Raw genomic sequence first — 17,752 nt, forward strand, 5'->3', positions numbered from 1 at the left:
TTTCAGCACACACGTTGGGATTTCATATAAACCTGCCGAGTTTTTGTTCTTTAATTGCCTTACAACATTGCATACTTCCTTCTCAGTAGTTGGAAGCAATACGATTGAGTTTGCTATATGCTTCTGTATTGTTTGATTAGCACCTTTTGGAAAAAAAAATTCTGTAAGTTCGTTGCAATGCTGCTACAGTAGGTATTCACATATCTTGCTAATTCTTTCGGGTTACTTTCTAAGCTTTCCTTGTTCCTGATTTGTATGTTTGTACCTCTCTGCTTCACAGTTCCTGTTTTTTGTTTCACTACAGCCCATGTCGCTTTACTTTTATTATTTATTTCGACAATATCCTGACAAATGATCAAGGTATTATACACAAATGTTCCACTCCCACGAGAAACGTCTCATTTTTTTTTAGTCTATGGAACGAAAACTAATCTAAATTTAATCTCTTGCTCAGTAACTAAAGAACATTTGTCTGGCTCTTGGCACTAACGCCACACATGGCGTGGATTGGTGGGAGGATCGGCTGTAGGGTGGTCCTATCCGCCCAGATACTGACAAGGAAAGTTCGACGGTCGGTCGCTCGAAACGCTTACACACGTCCAATCCGTCGGTCGGTTTGTCGGTTGGTTCGCGTTTACAAGTGTTGATGTCCGTTTCGCTGTGCTGCCGCAGCGGCGCTAGTTCCTCGCCTGTACCTGATGGTGGCGCTGCCTGGTGGCTGGACTTGGAATCCTCGAGCCCGCAGTTCCGGCGCGGAAGCCAGTCTGCAACCAGGCAGACGGCTACGAGGATCAAAGTGCTGCTCACAGCCTACACCATGGGTGCGCGGCCACTGTTGCCGTTACTGCTGCTGACGTCCCTGGCCGCAGCTCAGTTCTATGAAGTCCCGCAGCCGCTCATCCAGGCCCTCAAGCCACGAGGACTCCGAATCTCCATACCAGGTGAGCTGCGCCTTATGTTGTCGCATCCATAGGCAGCTGCTGTCAACCCCGCACCAACTGTTCACTACTGATACACGCATTGCCCTTGCCTTAGATGCAGCACACACAAACGCTCGGCACGCTACATTTCGCTATGTGGCAGAGGGTATGCGGCATACCATTACATTCATCCCATCCTATTACACTCGCGGGTGGTGGACGGGCAGAAACTGTCTTTAAATCTCTGTATGAGCTCCAGTTTCTCTGATTTCCTCGTCGTAGTCATTAAGCGATAAATATGGTTTAATCGTGTTTTTCACTTTCTCTGGAACGTGTGTTCTCTCTCTTCCCCGAAAAATTCAGCGACACAACGCCTCTTGGACCGTCTGCCCTGCAATGCGGCAAAAATTTGTACCGCTGTCGCGTTTAAACAATCGCGTGACGAAATATGTCGCTCTTCTTTGGATTTTATTTCTGTATTGCTACCTGCAGAGTGTCCCAGACTGGCGAGTAATACTGAAGAATCTGACAAATGAGATCTTCGTACACTAAATCTTTCGTGATTGGAGTAAACTTGTCGCGTTCTTCCGGTTAATAAATAAACTGGTTTTGCTACAGTTAGATTTATGGTCGTTCCATTTCAGATCCTTCTTGACGCATATTCTAAAATAGAATGCTCATATAAAGTTGATCGCCGGTAAAGCAGATGCCAGACTGAGAGTCATTGGAAGAATCCTAAGGAAATGCAATCCGAAAACAAAGGAAGTAGGTTACAGTACGCTTGTTCGCCCACTGCTTGAATACTGCTCAGCAGTGTGGGATCCGTACCAGACGGGGTTGATAGAAGAGGTAGAGAAGATCCAACGTAGAGCAGCGCGCTTCGTTACAGGATCATTTAGTAATCGCGAAAGCTTTACGGAGATGATAGACTCCTGTGGAAGGCTCTGCAGGAGAGACGCTCAGTAGCTCGGTACGGGCTTTTGTTGAAGTTTCGAGAACATACCTTCACCGAGGAGTCAAGCAGTATATTGCTCCCTTCTACGTATATCTCGCGAAGAGACCATCAGGGTAAAATCAGAGATTAGAGCCCACACAGAGGCATACCGACAATCCTTCTTTCCACGAACAATACGAGACTGGAATAGGAGAACCGATAGATGTACTCAAGGTACCTTCCGCCACACACCGTCAGGTGCCTTGCGGAGTATGGATGTAGATGTAGTTATTAGAGGCTTTTCCAGGGGATGATCACCTGTCTTTTAACCGAACATAAACCGTATTTATGTGCAATATTATACCTATCCGTGTTGAGCGTCAATTGCTGTTCGCTGCATGAAGCGTCTGCATATCTTCCTGCAACTGTTCAAGTTTTGTCTGGCTACTTTCCTGCGTGTAGGCCAGGATTTCTCCAGTTTTGAAAAGTGATAATTATTCTACATATACAAGAAACAAGTGTCTGTTAATTTGACTTGAAATTAATGCTCTCGCAATTTAAAGAAACCTTTCCTCGAAACACCTCTTTTTGTAGAGTACCTCATCGAACACGTGGGACAGTTGCCACGCTCTTATTTCAAACAAATCCGTAAACGATCACAAAGCTCTTCCATTAACTAGACTGCCTATCATTCCACTTAAGAGTATGCAATAAACTGGAGAGAGCAGTTCGTGGACGCACATTTCCTAAATCAATTTTTCTGGCATCTGCCTTCCTAATGACTGAATTTGTAGATCTACTGTAGACCTCTCTAGTCAATATCTGTATCTATTTGACGACAGTGACTCAATTCCACCCACTGATCGTACATTCTGAGAGTTTGTCAAGCATGCTTGGAATATGTAGTAAAGGATGCGGGAGCTTATAAACATGTTCAGAAACGCTATTAATTGCTTCCACCGTCACTATTTGATGAGGTTGCTTGCTCACTTATTACGACTGTTAATGAGTGAACAGCGTCCTATGATAGAGATTTAATCAATAAAGCAAATGTCGCACCTAGGGGTATAGTGGTGAACCACGGTCCTGGAAGCAGACTGGTCGCGGGATCGAATCGCAGCCGGGCTACGAGACTTCAGTCGGCCTTCAATCTAGCCTTCACCTCTCAATGTCGTGAGCAGGCCATGATGACACATGGTCATTAACTGTAGTTCCCCTGCCCCGGTTGGGTAACTGAGCCATGTCAGATGTGGCGTTCTGAGACTTAAAACTACTAAATGTTTTGTGGAACAGGTTTCGAAACTTCTTGTGACATTGAAGCCCTAGTTTAGTTATTAACCCCGAAAAGGTTTTAGCGATATACAGTTAAATTAGCTAACACGAGCGTCTCACAAAAATGATCGAAACACTTCATCGGGAGGCAACCACATACTCCGTAAAATACCTTACTGCGTGGAGTGGAGGATATATGATGTACTGGTATCTTTCCTCGTGTCCTTCCCCGCTAAAACGTTACTGTCCATCACAGAATGGATTACGGTGCAGTTCCGGGAAGGCAGCTGCACAATGACTCGAGAAATGTTAGTTCCACCTTAAAGATATGATGTAATCCAGACTGGATCTTTCACTCTGCGGTGACGTGAGTGCTAATGTGAAACTTAAGTTGAAACTGTCCGACCGGGACTCGAATTCGGGCCATTTGTCATGTACAGTTCTAAGGTTTCATGAAGTTCCATACTGCTTAATGAGATTCGCGCTTACACTAATGCCTAACGATAGCCTTATGCCAAGAAACACCCATATGTGTACTACTAGTAAATTGCCAATGCCAAATGCCAAATGCCAATGTACGGTGATATACACATTACGTATGTACACCTGCAGTGCGAGACGTTCCTAACGGCCTCTTAGCCACAAATGAGCAGTTTCGCACACAATAAGAATAAACATGAGTCACCTTAAAATTGGAAGTAATGTAAGTAGTACAGGACTTTTGCAGGCTGCCTGCACACCCTGGTAATTCGAAAATAACTGAAATACAAGGAGACTTAAAACCTGAAATTTTCGACTAATTCAAGCTACATTGGAGGCTTTATGGAAGAAATTCAACCATTCTTAAATCTGTCAACTTGTTCTCGTTCACGGTAAAATGTCGTGTGAGTAGGTCTTGCCGCCGGGTAGACAGTTTGCCGGATGCAAGTCTTTAGAGTTGACGCCATTTCGGCGACTTGTTCGTCGGTGGGGATAAAAACGATTAGGACAAAACACCCAATCTCCGACGCAGCCGGAAATCGAACCCGGGCCCTTAGGATTGACATTCTGTCGCGCTGACAACTCAGCTACCGGGGGCGGAGTCGACCAGGATGCTCTTCCCTATTAACAGATGTTTGTGAACCGTGGATTTTAAACTGGTTTTTCAAAAGAAAACTTCAGGCAGCTTAGAGAGCTATGAAAAGATGCCTCCTAGGTCTCACTAAGAAAAATTGGAAAATGAAGACACCAGAAGAATAAAAGGATTCAGGATGTTGTGGAAAGTGTAGACTCTAAAATAGATATGAACAGGACATACCGCACAAAGCAATGACAAAAGATTTCTAGAGCACAGTCCCAGAGAAAGACGAAGACCATAAAGCATTCCACCCGACAGTTAGTAAGAACTTCAACTGCCAGGTGAGCAGGAGGCAGAGACATAGCAACTGCTACGGAAATCGTATTTAACATTAGCTTTTGCCACTGTCTATTTGCAGACCTAATGCCGAAATGTTCCCCACTTTTCAGGTACATTACCACGAGATCTTCGCCATTTCTGCACACCTTTCTTAAGGATTCCACACACGGCCGACGTATAGCAACATTTAGGCAGTTCGGTAGCTCAGTCAAGTTGTAGGTCGCAGATCGCAGCGATGGTTTGTAGGCCCCTTATTGTTCCAAAGCAATACGATGAATTGCACACGACGAATTACCAGCACGTGTTAATTTGGCTGGTTGTCCACGTTTAAAGTGTTGTGTGCTTACCGAGATAGTTAGGAGATAACTATTCCACCTAGTGTGCAACATATGAGACGGCCAAAACACCGTAAGATCTCAACAAGAATGGCTGTGAAACGTGAATTTTGAACGGGTTTTCAAAAGGAAAACTTCAGGAACATTAAGGAGCTATCAAAAGCACTCCTACATCTCGCTAAGAAAAACTGAAAAAGTGAAGACATCAGAGCAATAACTGGATTCAGGATGTTGTGCAAAGGGTAAAGACAGATGCTGACAAGTGTGAATACAAGCCAACCATTTGGACAAATGTAACTCCATCCTGGGTTCAGGAGCATGGTACAGCGGCTGTAATACTACACAAACAGTCGTTATATTGGCATTGTTTTATTAGGCTACCAGTTTTTGTGTTCCAATCGTCGCCAGGTGTGTTGCAAGAATGAAATGAAGTAACACTCGAGCATATGTAAGACAAGGCTCCAACACTCGAATCTGGTTCCGTAGATATGCGAACTTCATCAGCATGTGTGCTCATCACACTTGCGACAACTTTTGAGTATTGGTGCCTTGTTATACATGCAGGAGTGTTACTTGATGCCATTCTTGCTACACGTCTGACGATGACGAATGGAACTTCTAAACTGGTAAAGTTAAACTATGTCAATGTAACGGCTGCTTGTGTAATATTACATTTCACTGACCAGCCACTGTCCCATGCTCCTGAACCGAAGATGGAGCTAAATTTGTCAAAATAATCTGAAGATGTGATTGGGACATCGAAACTGGTTACATCATAAAAATATATCAATATAACGGCTGTTGGTATAGTATTATTAAATACCATTTTAGTAAGTCTTGGTTGCAAAATACTAACGCGAATAACTTACAGAAGAGTGAAAAAACTGGTAGAGGCCAACCTCAGGGAAGATGTTTGGGTTCTGGAGAAATATAGGAACGTTTCGTGCAATACCGACCCTACTACCCACCTTAGAAGATAGGTTAAAGAAAATCAAACCTACACTTGTAGATTTAGAGAAAGCCTTTGACAATACTGACGGGAATATGAAGTTCTGAAGGCAGCAGGAATAAAATACAGGGGGGAGTGTAAGGTTACCTAAAAACCTGTACTGAAACCAGGTTGCGCTTGTAAGAGTCGAAGAACTTGAAAGGGAAGCATTGGTTGAGAAGGGAACGGATGGCGTTGTAGGTTATTCATGTTATTCAGTTTGTAGGTGAAGTAAGCAACAAAGGTAACCAAGGAAAAATTTGGAAAGGGGATTTAAGTTCAGGAAAAAATAAAAACTTTGAAGTTTTCCGAAGGTATTGCAGTTCAGACTTAAAGTTGGACAAGCAGTGGAATGGAGTGGACAGTGCCTTGGAAAGATTATTAGATGAATTCCAACAAAAGTTAAACAATATTAATGGACTGTAGACTAATCTAGAATTAGACCAGGAAATAAGACTTCAAAAGATAAGTTTTGTCATTTGGACAGCAAAATAACTTAGTGACTGAAACAGAGACACTATTAAACGCAGGCATGGAACAGCAAGAGAAGCTTTAATCAGATGAAACTATATGGCCGCAGAGACGTTTTCGAGTCTCAAACATCCGTGGTTTATATATACGGTCTGAAGAGACAATGAAAATTAGTACCAACGCCGGAATTCAAACCCAGGTCCCCTCACTAGGGCGGATGCGCTAACCACTACGCCACGCTGCCACAGTGGCTTTGCATAATTTCACGGACTACCGCAGCATGCCTCCCTCCCGGTCAAAATCCCTTCACCAAGTGGGCTGATATATGAGCAGGAATTTGGATTGAGGAGGGAGCCATGCTGCAGCAGGCTGTGCAACTGTGCAAAGCCACTTTGCGAATGATGTAGTAGTTAGCACATGGGCCTAGTAAGCAGGGGGTCTGGGTAGAGAAGTATTTCTGACGAAAATAAATTTAACATCGAATGTAAATTTTTTAAGGTATTTGCCTGGAATGTAAGTTTATACAGAAGTGAAATGTGGACGGTGAACACGTACAAAAAACAAAACACAAGCTTATGAAATTTGGTACTGCAGAAGAAGCTGAGGGTTAGATGGCTAGATCAGATAATTGATGGAAGTACTGAATGAGAACGGGAAGATAAGGAACTTATGGCAAAACTTCTCTAAAAGAAGGGACACATCTTGTTGTACGAAGAGTTACACAGGATAGATTAACGTGAACAGCTGCCTCAAACCAGTCCTCGGACTGACGAGCAATATAATTTTGTTTAGTTTCGCTGTAGCTCCTCAGCGTAGGGACTTCAGTTAGAATTTGTATGGTCATTCAGAGAACATGAACCACTCTGAAGTGTGAAAGATTGTCAAGATTCGTCATATAGAGAACAACTGAGTAAAATCATTGATATCCTTAGATTTTGCAGTGATTTGCATCTTTAAGCTTCTCCTGTAGACGTAGAAAATCATGGCAAGTAGTAATCGCAATGTGAAGGCTCCAACTAGAATTTTTGGTATTCATGAAATAATTTAATGCTGTATTAAACGTTTTAATAAAAAGAATAAGGTATTGTTAATGGTAGATTTGAATTTAAAATATTAGGGCATACCTTCCCTAGAGCTATACTTAAATCCCTTGTCATTTCATAAACCCCTTCCTCATACAAGAGAGGAGAGAAATAGCAGCACTGCTGTTAACATTTTTATAGAGACGTAGATAATGAAAACTTTCAGTTGTGTAAGTACTTGTAGTTAAATTAAAACTAATAAATGAAAAATGAGTTGAGGTTGCTAAGATGTATTTGCGGATGGAAAGTGGAAACACCAAACAAAATTGATAGCGAGATGTGGTCTGTAACACAGCCTACAATGCCCAAGAAAAACGTACCACAATAAATTTAACACATTTCAACTCTCGTTTTTTGTCTAATTGCTAAGAATATCACGAAAACTTAAATTCAAAAAAGTTTTTGAACTGAAGGCCGAGCTTAAGGCACATGGACACAAATTCATCTTGACCTCAAGTATTCCTTTCATTTAATTTTTGTATCGTATATTTGTAACTTTCTATGCGCGCTTAACTCTTTGCTTGTCTCATTGGCAATACTTTTTACATCTTCTAAAACGGTCCACTATGATAAAATTTTGATACGTAGTGTATGGTAATTCTCCGTAATACTGTTAGTGCCCAGTATCGCGTGCTAAGAAGGCTCTTTCACTTTTCAGAATTAATTTTAGCTTTCATTTGCTGGGCTGACACTTTAATGGAAACCGCAGATACGTAAAAGACGTGAATCTGCGAATGTATTTGTAAAAATGAGGTTCCAAAAACTTTTTCGACCTGTCAGTTGAAAATTAGGACAAGTTGTTGCATATTGCTGACGTTACTTAAAAAACACGCGTGGCGAAACGCGGCTGTTAGAAATGGATAAAGCTCAAGGGTTTCTTGTCGGAGTTCTGCGAACCCCAATCACCTGTAGCGAATGACGTCATGAACAGTCTGATCCTGCTAGCCTCTTTCTTCGAACGGGCAGATGCACGGAAACAGCAGGCAGTTCGGCTTTAACTGTTTATCCATAAACGAAAAAAGCTTCTCCTTGACAACTTCTATTTTGTAAAAGAATTTATATTACTGTGTTACTGTAATGTGTAAAATGTGGTGGCTGGGAATTACTCACATCTGTATCTTTTCTTTTTACAAAAAAGCTTAGAAATATTCAAAATGTAGCTGTATGTACAAATTTGCGATGTGAATGTATAATGACTGGCTCCACATCATTACGATCTATCATGCGAAATGATAGGTGGAACGTGTAACTAACCAGTCACAGAAAATTAACAGCTTCGAATCTAGTGTCATTTTGTTTCAGAGGGCACAGCGCATTTGCTAAATAGAGGTACCTCTAATGAAGTTCTTTTTCTGGCCGTGTGTGAGCACTGTGACCTCCAAATACTAAACTGTCATAAGCTCGCTCACATTTTCCAGGAACAAACTTCATCCAAATCTATTTACTGCGAGAATAATTTGACAGCACTGAAAGACGTAAGTAGAAACAAGTCCACGGGAATAGACATCGTTCTTTCAGGACTTGGGACCCTCCATGTTTCTAAGTTTTCCCGAAGAGCGAGCCAATTGGGGGAATGAACCTTACATGGTGCATCGTGTCCATCGTGCATTGAGATCTTTAGCCATTTTCTCATCGTTGCAGTGCAGTCACTCTTTCTCCATATCTTGGGCGAGGACACCTTCCTGGGTGCGTTTTCCACCACGCAATATGCAGCGTCGCTTTCTGCGCCGACGATGACCGTGGACTTCTTAACACCTCATATCCAGCACGGTAGCCAGTCAGTTGCAGTGGGGCTGCTGTATACCCTGTTGGTTGGAGTCCCCTGACAACACAGGGACCGCTCTGCTGACGCGTGCGCTGTTAACTCCCCACGAATGCCACGGAGTAGATGCCCATCTCCCTGAGGCTGCGTGGCGCTCGTGGGGAGGGCTCCTGGTCGGAGTGGGGTGCATCAAGGCGGATGACATGCTATGAAGCGTAGTACGTCATCTCTTGCTGGTGGTCCGCTGCCAGCAGTCTGTAAGTGGGCGAAGTCTAATTTCAGTGCTAAGCAATATGACCCCAAATTGTTCCCCTCTCTGGCCACACCATGGGAGGAACGCCATGCTAAGAATGGCAGTGAAGCTTATTCGCCCTGATACCTTGAATGTGTGAGAGTTGATGGGAATCTTTGTCCATGAAGCCTCAGCACTTTGCGGAGCATTTGGAGAAGTTTGGGGAGGTGGAGGGCTTGTCCAAAATGCGCTCTGGGTCAGTCTTGATAAAAACAGCATCCTCTGCCCAGTCACAGGCATTACTCGCATGTGACAAGTTCGCGGATATTGGTTACCGTCATCCACCATAAGAGCTTAAATATGGTCCAGGGTATTATATTACACAGGGACCTTCTTTTGCAGTCTGACGACGATCTGCGCGCCAATTTAGAGCGGCAAGGTGTTACTTTCATCCGACGCATCCATTGGGGTCCGAGAGATAACAGGTTGCCACCAGTGCCTTCATCTTGGCCTTCAATGGTGACACATTGCTCGAGAAGGTCAAGGGGATGGCCTACTGCTGTGATGTCAAGCCATACATCCTTCTCCTATGCGGTGCTTAAAGTGCTAGAAGTTTGGTAAATGTCTTCCCACAGTACTTCCAGCGTCACATGTAGCGATTGTGGACGTCCATCACATTCCAATACTCCATGTGCCCTGCCTCCCAGTTTTGACAACTGCAGAGTGCATCATTCATCTTGCTCGACAGGCTGCAGGATTTTACAGAAAGAATATAATACCCTGGACCGACTGTTCTACACGGTGGCTAAGAGGATATTTGAGCACCTAGATGCTGTGGCAATGACTTTCTCTTACACCGCCGCTACGAGGAGTTGTCGCCCCATCAGCTCCTCACATTCATGTCGCCTCTCAGAACCAGAAGACTACAGCTGGGAACACTTCCCTCCCTAATGTTCCCACCCCCCCCCCCCCCCCCCAAACATCCTGGGATACCAGTCCCCACTTCTGAACCACAAGTCTTCTTCAGCTTCTCTCGCTAGAAAGGGGTCCCTTGGGTCACTCCATTCCGATTTCTCTGCTAGTGGGAAAGATGACATCCATCAGTGGCTGAAGAGCCCAAAAGCAGCTGGTCATAGGGCTTCACGCTCATCCTCAGTCTGAGAGACTGAATCAATGAAGTCCTTTCAGACAGGGAAATCCAAGGAACAACGAGAGAAATCCAAAAAGAAGGTCCCCAAGGCCAAGGGAATTGCAGTGGCACCCACACCACCAATGCTAACAAGCTTTGTGTCTGCAAATGTGTTCCACTGTGGAACTAGATCTCGCTGGATCCTCACACAATGGATATAGACTGCTCAGGCAGTGGCAGCAGGTGACCGTGAGGCGTGAACTGCCTCATTAAATGCTCCCTGCTTTCGCAGTCTCAGAATGACGTCATCCTCCATTCGAAGTGCGGCAGTTTTTTCCAACACCTGGTTGAGCTACAGCAACTGTTAAGCTTTACACCTTCTTTCTGCATTGCCCTCCAGGAAACCTGGTTCCCAGAAATGCAGACCCCTGACCTCTGCAGCTATAAGGGATACTACAGGGACCATAGTCACTACAATAATGTCAGTTGGAGTTCGCGCTCATATCCTAAACTCAGTCTGTAGTGAACCTGTGCCCCCTTCAAACCCTCTTGAAGCTGTGGCTGTCAGAATGACGACACAGGAAATAAGTCTGTAGTGTACATCTTCCTCTTGGAGCAGTGTCCCTGAAACAGCACTGGTTGACCAACTCCCTAAACCTTCCCTACTTTTGGGAGATTTTAATGCCCGTAACCCCTTGTGGGGTGGCACTGTCCTTACTGGCCGAGGCACAGATGTCGAAACTTTCTGAGATCGACCTCTGCCTCCTAAATACTGGGGTGGCCACACATTTTAGTGTGTCTCATGGTAGTTGGCCATTGAGTTATCAATTTGCAGCCCAGAACTTCTCCTATCTATCCACTGGAGAGTACAGGACTACTTGTGTAGTAGTGACCACTTCCCATGTCACTGACCAGGCATCAGGCCCACTAACGCCTGCCCAGATGGGCTTTAAACAAGGCGGACTGGGAAACTTTCACCTCTGCTGTCACTGTTGACTCTTCCCAACTCGGTAACATAGATTCGTTCGTTGAGCAGGTAAGAACAATCGTTTCTGTACAAAAAACACGATCCCTCCCTCTTCAGGGTGCCCCCGGCATAAGGCAGTACCTTGGCGGTCGCCGGAAGTCGCTGTAGCAATTAAGGTGCTTCGGCGAGCTCTACAGCGGCGTAAGCGGCACCCTTCCCTGGAACACCTCGTAGCCTTTAAACAGCTCTGTGTCCGCGTTCACCAACTTATCAAATGACGGAAGGAGTGGTGGTGGGAGATATGTCTCGACCATTGGTTGCCATACGTCACCTTCCCAAGTCTGGGCAAAGATCAAACGTGTTTTCGGGTGCCAGACACCAAAAGGTGTTACCAGTGTTAACATAAATGGCGTGTTATCTATCGACGCCAACGCGATTGCCGAGCACTTTGCTCGAGCCTGTGTGTGGGAGAATTAGCCCCCCCCCCTCCAGCCTTTCGCATTCTCAAACGGCGGCTGGAAGGGCAATTCCTCTCGTTCACTACACGCCACAGTGAATCCTATAAAGCCCCATTTACAGAGTGGGAGCCCCTTAATGCCCTTGAACACTACCTGACATAGCTCCTGAGCCCGATCGAATCCACAGTGAGATAATTAAACATCTCTCATTTGACTCCTCGTAATCTGGTGCGATGGCGTCTTTCCATCTCAATGGCGGGAGAGCATCATTCTGGTGCACAAACCCGGTAAAAAATTGCTTGATGTGGATATCTATCGGCCCATCAGCCTCCCAAACGTTCTTTGTAAGCTGCTGGAACGTACGGTGTGTTGGCGGTTGGGTTGGGTCCTGGAGTCACGTGGCCTACTGGCTCAATGTCAGGGTGGAAAGAAAAGACAAGGCCCTGGAATTAAATTTGATGAGACAACGCAGGTTCTCTTCCCACAAATGCGCAAGGAGATCACACCGCTCAAGGTACGTCCTGCCTACACGGCCCAATCAGCTTATTCCAATGAGACAGGTAGCGTCGTGTTTAACTGCAAATGCCACTCGAATGGCGCCGTTTCTCACACTAGCCCAGGTGTTTATTGAACAGTTGTGACGTTGCATGTCAGCTGTTCAAAGCTCAACCAACCAAGTAATTCGTCAAAGACGTAAGTATTGATTGTAAACCATTTCTGTTCATTTGATGGGTTATCGGTATATAAGCAACAGAATGACACCTAATCTCCCAAAACGCCGCACGTAAGAACTGTTTTCCGGCGCCCATTCCTCAGGTTCTGTTGGTCATAAAAAGGTAGGACCGATTGTTTCGGATAGCCTTTGGACTAAGACCATTTGTATACCAAACAGAAGGATCGCCTTCGTCACTACACTACAGGGTCAAAATACGAAAATTACGCTCTTCCTCCTGCTTGGACAAATGGAGAAAATTGGTTAATTCGTTTTACATTCGACGTGGTTAATGATGGGTTGGATGGGACTTCCGGACGCACCATTAGTTTATGGGCGGTTCCTCGGAAAACTGTAAAAAAAGGGTTTTTACTGTATTTTCACTGTCACCAACGGACCAAAACTCGGACGCAGATTCCAAGACGGCTATGTATAGCAAATAGCTGAAATTTTTAAGATATATTCCTAAGGCCCCAATCTCGAACACTGAAAACTTTATTCACACCTTCACCTGTCTGAGATACACAGCTTCAAAGTTACCCTACTTCTGCATGTAAAATCCTACATAGTGAAATAGCGCGAACGAATATGCTGTAAACTGTCATGTGGCAACCCCATGTCGTGGTACAGAACCACGTGCAATTTCTTTTTGCATGTAAAATGCGGTCTGAGGTGTAAAATTAGTTTTGCATTCTTTCACATAAACCACCGAAACTTTACTGCCATTATTTTTTCATATTAGTTACATCTCCTGCTGCAACAACGAAAAGAAACAGGGAAAATGTGCCTATCGGAGCACAAAAATGCGAATATGTTCCTGTTTATTTAAAAGACTGATTGAAAATCAGGGTACCAGCTGCCACATCCTACCTTCCTAGGCACTTTTAAAAATTTTCCCAAAAAATTTGACATGCGAACAATCAGCAATTTTTATGCTGATAGTAGTCTGTGGCAGTGGCAAAGAGACGCGAATGTAATAAATACTGGAAGTTAGTAGGCAGTGGTTGTGGTACAGAAAGAGCGAAGGAGCCAATGGTAGTATGAGAGATTCGGACACAGTGGCAGTGGGACATAGCTGACGTGACAGAACTGAGCTAGGAAAAGTGTGAAAGTGTCTGGGGGTGGGAGGGAGGGGAGAGTGGAGGAGGAGTAAATAGAAAGTGGAAGTGGGTGAGAGGCAGTGATAACGAGACAGATGGTGACAACGAGGAAATCATTGTGACAGTGAGAAGAGACAACGGCACTAAGAAGCAAAGAAGGAATGAGATGTTAGCAATAATAGAGAGGGAGACAGTGCAGTGAGAGGAGACTAGTAGTAGGACAGGACGATGGGGACTGTGGCTGTGACACACGGAGGTAATGACAGTGAACTGCGCTGAATGAGTGGGAAGGGGCAACTGGGGCGTGGATGCGTATGAGCGACTTACAGCAATGGACCAGCGGATGCGTTCGTCATCGGAGCTTGTGGGGCGTTGATAAGAGTTGCATGTTAATAGACGCGAGTATGTTCACATTTCTGGAAAAAATTTTAAAGTTTCTGAGGAATGCAGAATGAGGAGGCAGGTGGTACCCAACTTTTCAGCCAGTCTTTTAAATCAACTGGAATTTTGCATTTTTCCGCTGGTATAATACACTTGGAAATGGCTATACTGCGGAAACTGTCCAGTAGTGAAAAAAGATATCTCGGTAGACAAGATTTCTATATGAACCGAACTGCAGTAATATACAGCATGTTGGCGGTCAGAGCAGAACGTGACACTTTAATTAGCTACGCAGCGATCACGCCCTGAAGATCACGTTAAGCCGACCGAGCGCCTTGTCAGATTCTACCGTATGGCGTCATTTGGATGTGCATGGTTTCAGCACACTGCTCTCGGTCGATCTGCCCTGAAGGAGAAACCTCTATCGATACCGGGAATAGGACCCAGATCTTCTGCAGGAAGAAACAGAGGTATCTTTTTAACTGTTTTCTTTTGGATAGATTTGGCATATGAAATAACAGAAAAGCCGAAGATTTATGGCTTTCTTCTGTTCTTCTGCTTGAAAATACGTGAACGTTGACATATAAGGAACTGAATTACCCTTCCAAGGACTAAATAGGGTAAATTGTTGAGAATAGCATAATTTTGATCGAGGTGTTTTTTTCGTCTTCCCCTTTTCATTAGATTTGTAAGTACTTCAACTGGACACCCTCACACTCGTGGGATGGCTAAAATGTCAGTAATGCTGCCTGTAGAGAGATAATTAACAGAATTAATAAATAAATGTATCCAAAAACATTCATTAAATGTGAGTATACAGAATCCCATCAAACTGGTTATATCCGCGAAAAGAATGGTTCAAGATTAGGTTGAAGCACGTGCTTCATTGCCGGAACCCCTTGACTACCCGAGATGTCTAAGGAAAGTTTTCTGGAGGAAATTTTGTTCACCTTGAGGATCCGCCCCGACGAGTTCTTGGCGCGACAAACTGGTGCTGTGGCAGCTGTGTCTATTGATACAGATGCGATGACACGGTGCAGTGAGAACAGTTGTTGGTTCCGGTGCATATGTCATGTTATATAATGTAAGGCAGAGAATTTGGAGACCTTACTCCTCTACGGAACATGTATATTCCGCAAATTTTAAATACTATATGAATGGTTTTCATTAGTAAGGTTTTATCCCCAAAGATAACGAATTCTCACACAAGCGTCGTGGGGAACGATACCATGAATTGCTTGTTACATCGTAGTCATAATAAACGTACGCTCTATTCTCAACGGTTTGCGACTCCTCCTGAAAGTGTATGGGATGAGGATAGTAGAGGTGAAAGTAAAGCTCTAATGTCACACACCTATCATCTTAAGTCATCACATAACAAAGTAGACTGCTTCGTTAATGACTTAACTTTGATGAATCAGGATCGCTAAGAAAACATTAAGAACTTTCTTAATGGTATTTAGATAAAACGCTTGTCTATAAACTGCATAATTTTGCAAAAATAAATAAAAAAATTTTCGGTCATGTTTGCAGCGGACTTGAAGACCCCAAAAGATTTTACTCAAATTAGTACTGGCCAAGGTGGTCTACACATGTAATAGAATCGTGCAGTGAATTAGAAGAAACATCTTTGGAAACCAAAACTTTCCTTGGTGTCCGTAATTCCCTCAGGGGGCTCAGCATTTAGTTGCTGGGTATGGGCTTAGCGACCCCGGGGTCCCTGAGCTGGGGACTGGGAAGCGACCAGTCCTCAATACCATAGCTCTGAGCGTGCTTCAACGACCACCGTAAAGTGCGACGGTGGAACGTTGTACGGTACAGAGCCTGGGGATCATGGCTTAACTGCCTGGGTTGTGAGGATGGTATAAACCTCTATAAAAAAACCTCAATCTCAGTGTGTTGCGTGCCAAGGAGACACATGACCGTTGATGTAGAACAGTTGATAGTGGGCGACCTCTGGGGAACCTGCCGCCCACAGGTTCTATTAGGCTTACCCAGGCAAGCAGGGCTCTGTCTGGGTGGACATTCCTTCCCCTAGCTGCTCGTGCGACCACCATGAAGCGAAATACGAATAGTGCACAAGCACGAGTCTCTAACAAAGGAAAGTTCAATGCTTTACAGTATGACCCCCAATCGTTCCCTTCAGTGTCCACATCAAGGGAGGAATGGCGGTCTAAATTACCTGGTGCGACGTATTCTACTCGATTTCTGGTTTGCAGCCGAACAGATGGGGAGTCATTTCTGACCACAAAGCCTCAGTTTTTTGTGGAAAATTTAGAGGACAAGTTTGGAGAAGTTGAGGGCATGTCTAAAATGAGGTCTGGAGCAGTCCTCAGACAGCATCCTCAGCACAGTCACGTGCATTGATTGCTTGTGACAAGCTCGGTGATGTTGCAGTCTCTATTACGCCTCATAAGTCTCAATATGGTTCAGGGACTTATTTTTCATCGTGACCTGCTGTTGCAGTCTGACAAGCTCCATGCAAATCCGTAACGCGACACCACGGCGTTACGGATTTGCATGGAGCTTGTCAGACTGCATTGATTGCTTGTGACAAGCTCGGTGATGTTGCAGTCTCTATTACGCCTCATAAGTCTCAATATGGTTCAGGGACTTATTTTTCATCGTGACCTGCTGTTGCAGTCTGACAAGCTCCATGCAAATCCGTAACGCCGTGGTGTCCACTTTGTACGACGTGTATTCAGGGGACCTAAAGATAGTAGGGTCGCCACCGGCGCCTTCATCTTGGTTTTCGAGGGAGACACCCTGCCCAAGAAGGTCAAGGTGATGATGTATCGATGTGCTGTTAAGCCTTACGTTCCTCCTCCCATGTGCTGCTTTAAGTGCTGGAGGTTTGGGCATATGTCATAGAGATGTCACGCCGACTAGACCTGTCGGGATTGTGGACGTACCTCCCATCACAACGTCCCGTGTTCGCCGCCCCCTGTTTGTGTCAACTACGGACAGAAACATTCACCTTCCTCGTCAGACTGCGCAGTTTATCAAAAACAACGGAAGATTATGGAGTATAAGACCTTGGACAGGCTCACTTATACAGAGGCTAAATGCAAGTACGACCGACATCACCCTGTGTGCATTTCATCGACGTTTTCTGCAGCAGCTTCGATGTCGCCATCCTTGGCGACGATCCCCCAAGCTCAGCCGCTTTTTGTGGGCCCTCCGGCCTGGCCGTCTATTCCTGCCCCCCAGGTAGTTGGGGGAAACACCCTCTTCTGTTGCTCCCCTGTTACCAACATCGGGAGTAACAACTCCTCCTTCTTTGGGGACTTCAGTCCCCACCTCTGAGCCGGAGAAGTGCCCACTAACCAAGACAGCTAATCTCAACGATGGAACAATGGACTCTTAAATTAAACAAGTGCATAGCTGAGATTGGGTTTGGACCCGATATTGTTTAGATTCTAGAGCTATATCCACCATCTCTAATAAAATATGCCGTACAGCTTTTTGTTGCATAATGCAGATCTTAACAACGTTTGCCTTCCATGCCTCAGAGCGTCAGGAGACGTCAGTGATCCCCAAATTATGAAATTGCACAAGCCGCGATGTCTTGATGAAGAAATACTTGCCAAGTTAAAGATAACTGCAGCGTGCG

General features: G+C 44.7%; 1 protein-coding gene across 1 annotated transcript in view; it reads left to right on the top strand.

The window, feature by feature from the left end:
- Positions 1-339: 339 nt before the first annotated feature.
- Positions 340-17,752, top strand: part of LOC126355040 (beta-1,3-glucan-binding protein-like) — a 99,103-nt gene continuing 81,690 nt past the window's right edge. The window contains exon 1 of the mRNA XM_050005192.1: positions 340-941. Within this exon, the coding sequence (XP_049861149.1) occupies positions 647-941 (295 nt within the window). The 5' untranslated portion in view covers positions 340-646. The remainder of the gene's footprint in view (positions 942-17,752) is intronic.

The sequence above is a fragment of the Schistocerca gregaria genome, chromosome 3 (genome assembly GCF_023897955.1).
Source record: "Schistocerca gregaria isolate iqSchGreg1 chromosome 3, iqSchGreg1.2, whole genome shotgun sequence".
Classification (NCBI taxonomy): Eukaryota; Metazoa; Arthropoda; class Insecta; order Orthoptera; family Acrididae; genus Schistocerca; species Schistocerca gregaria.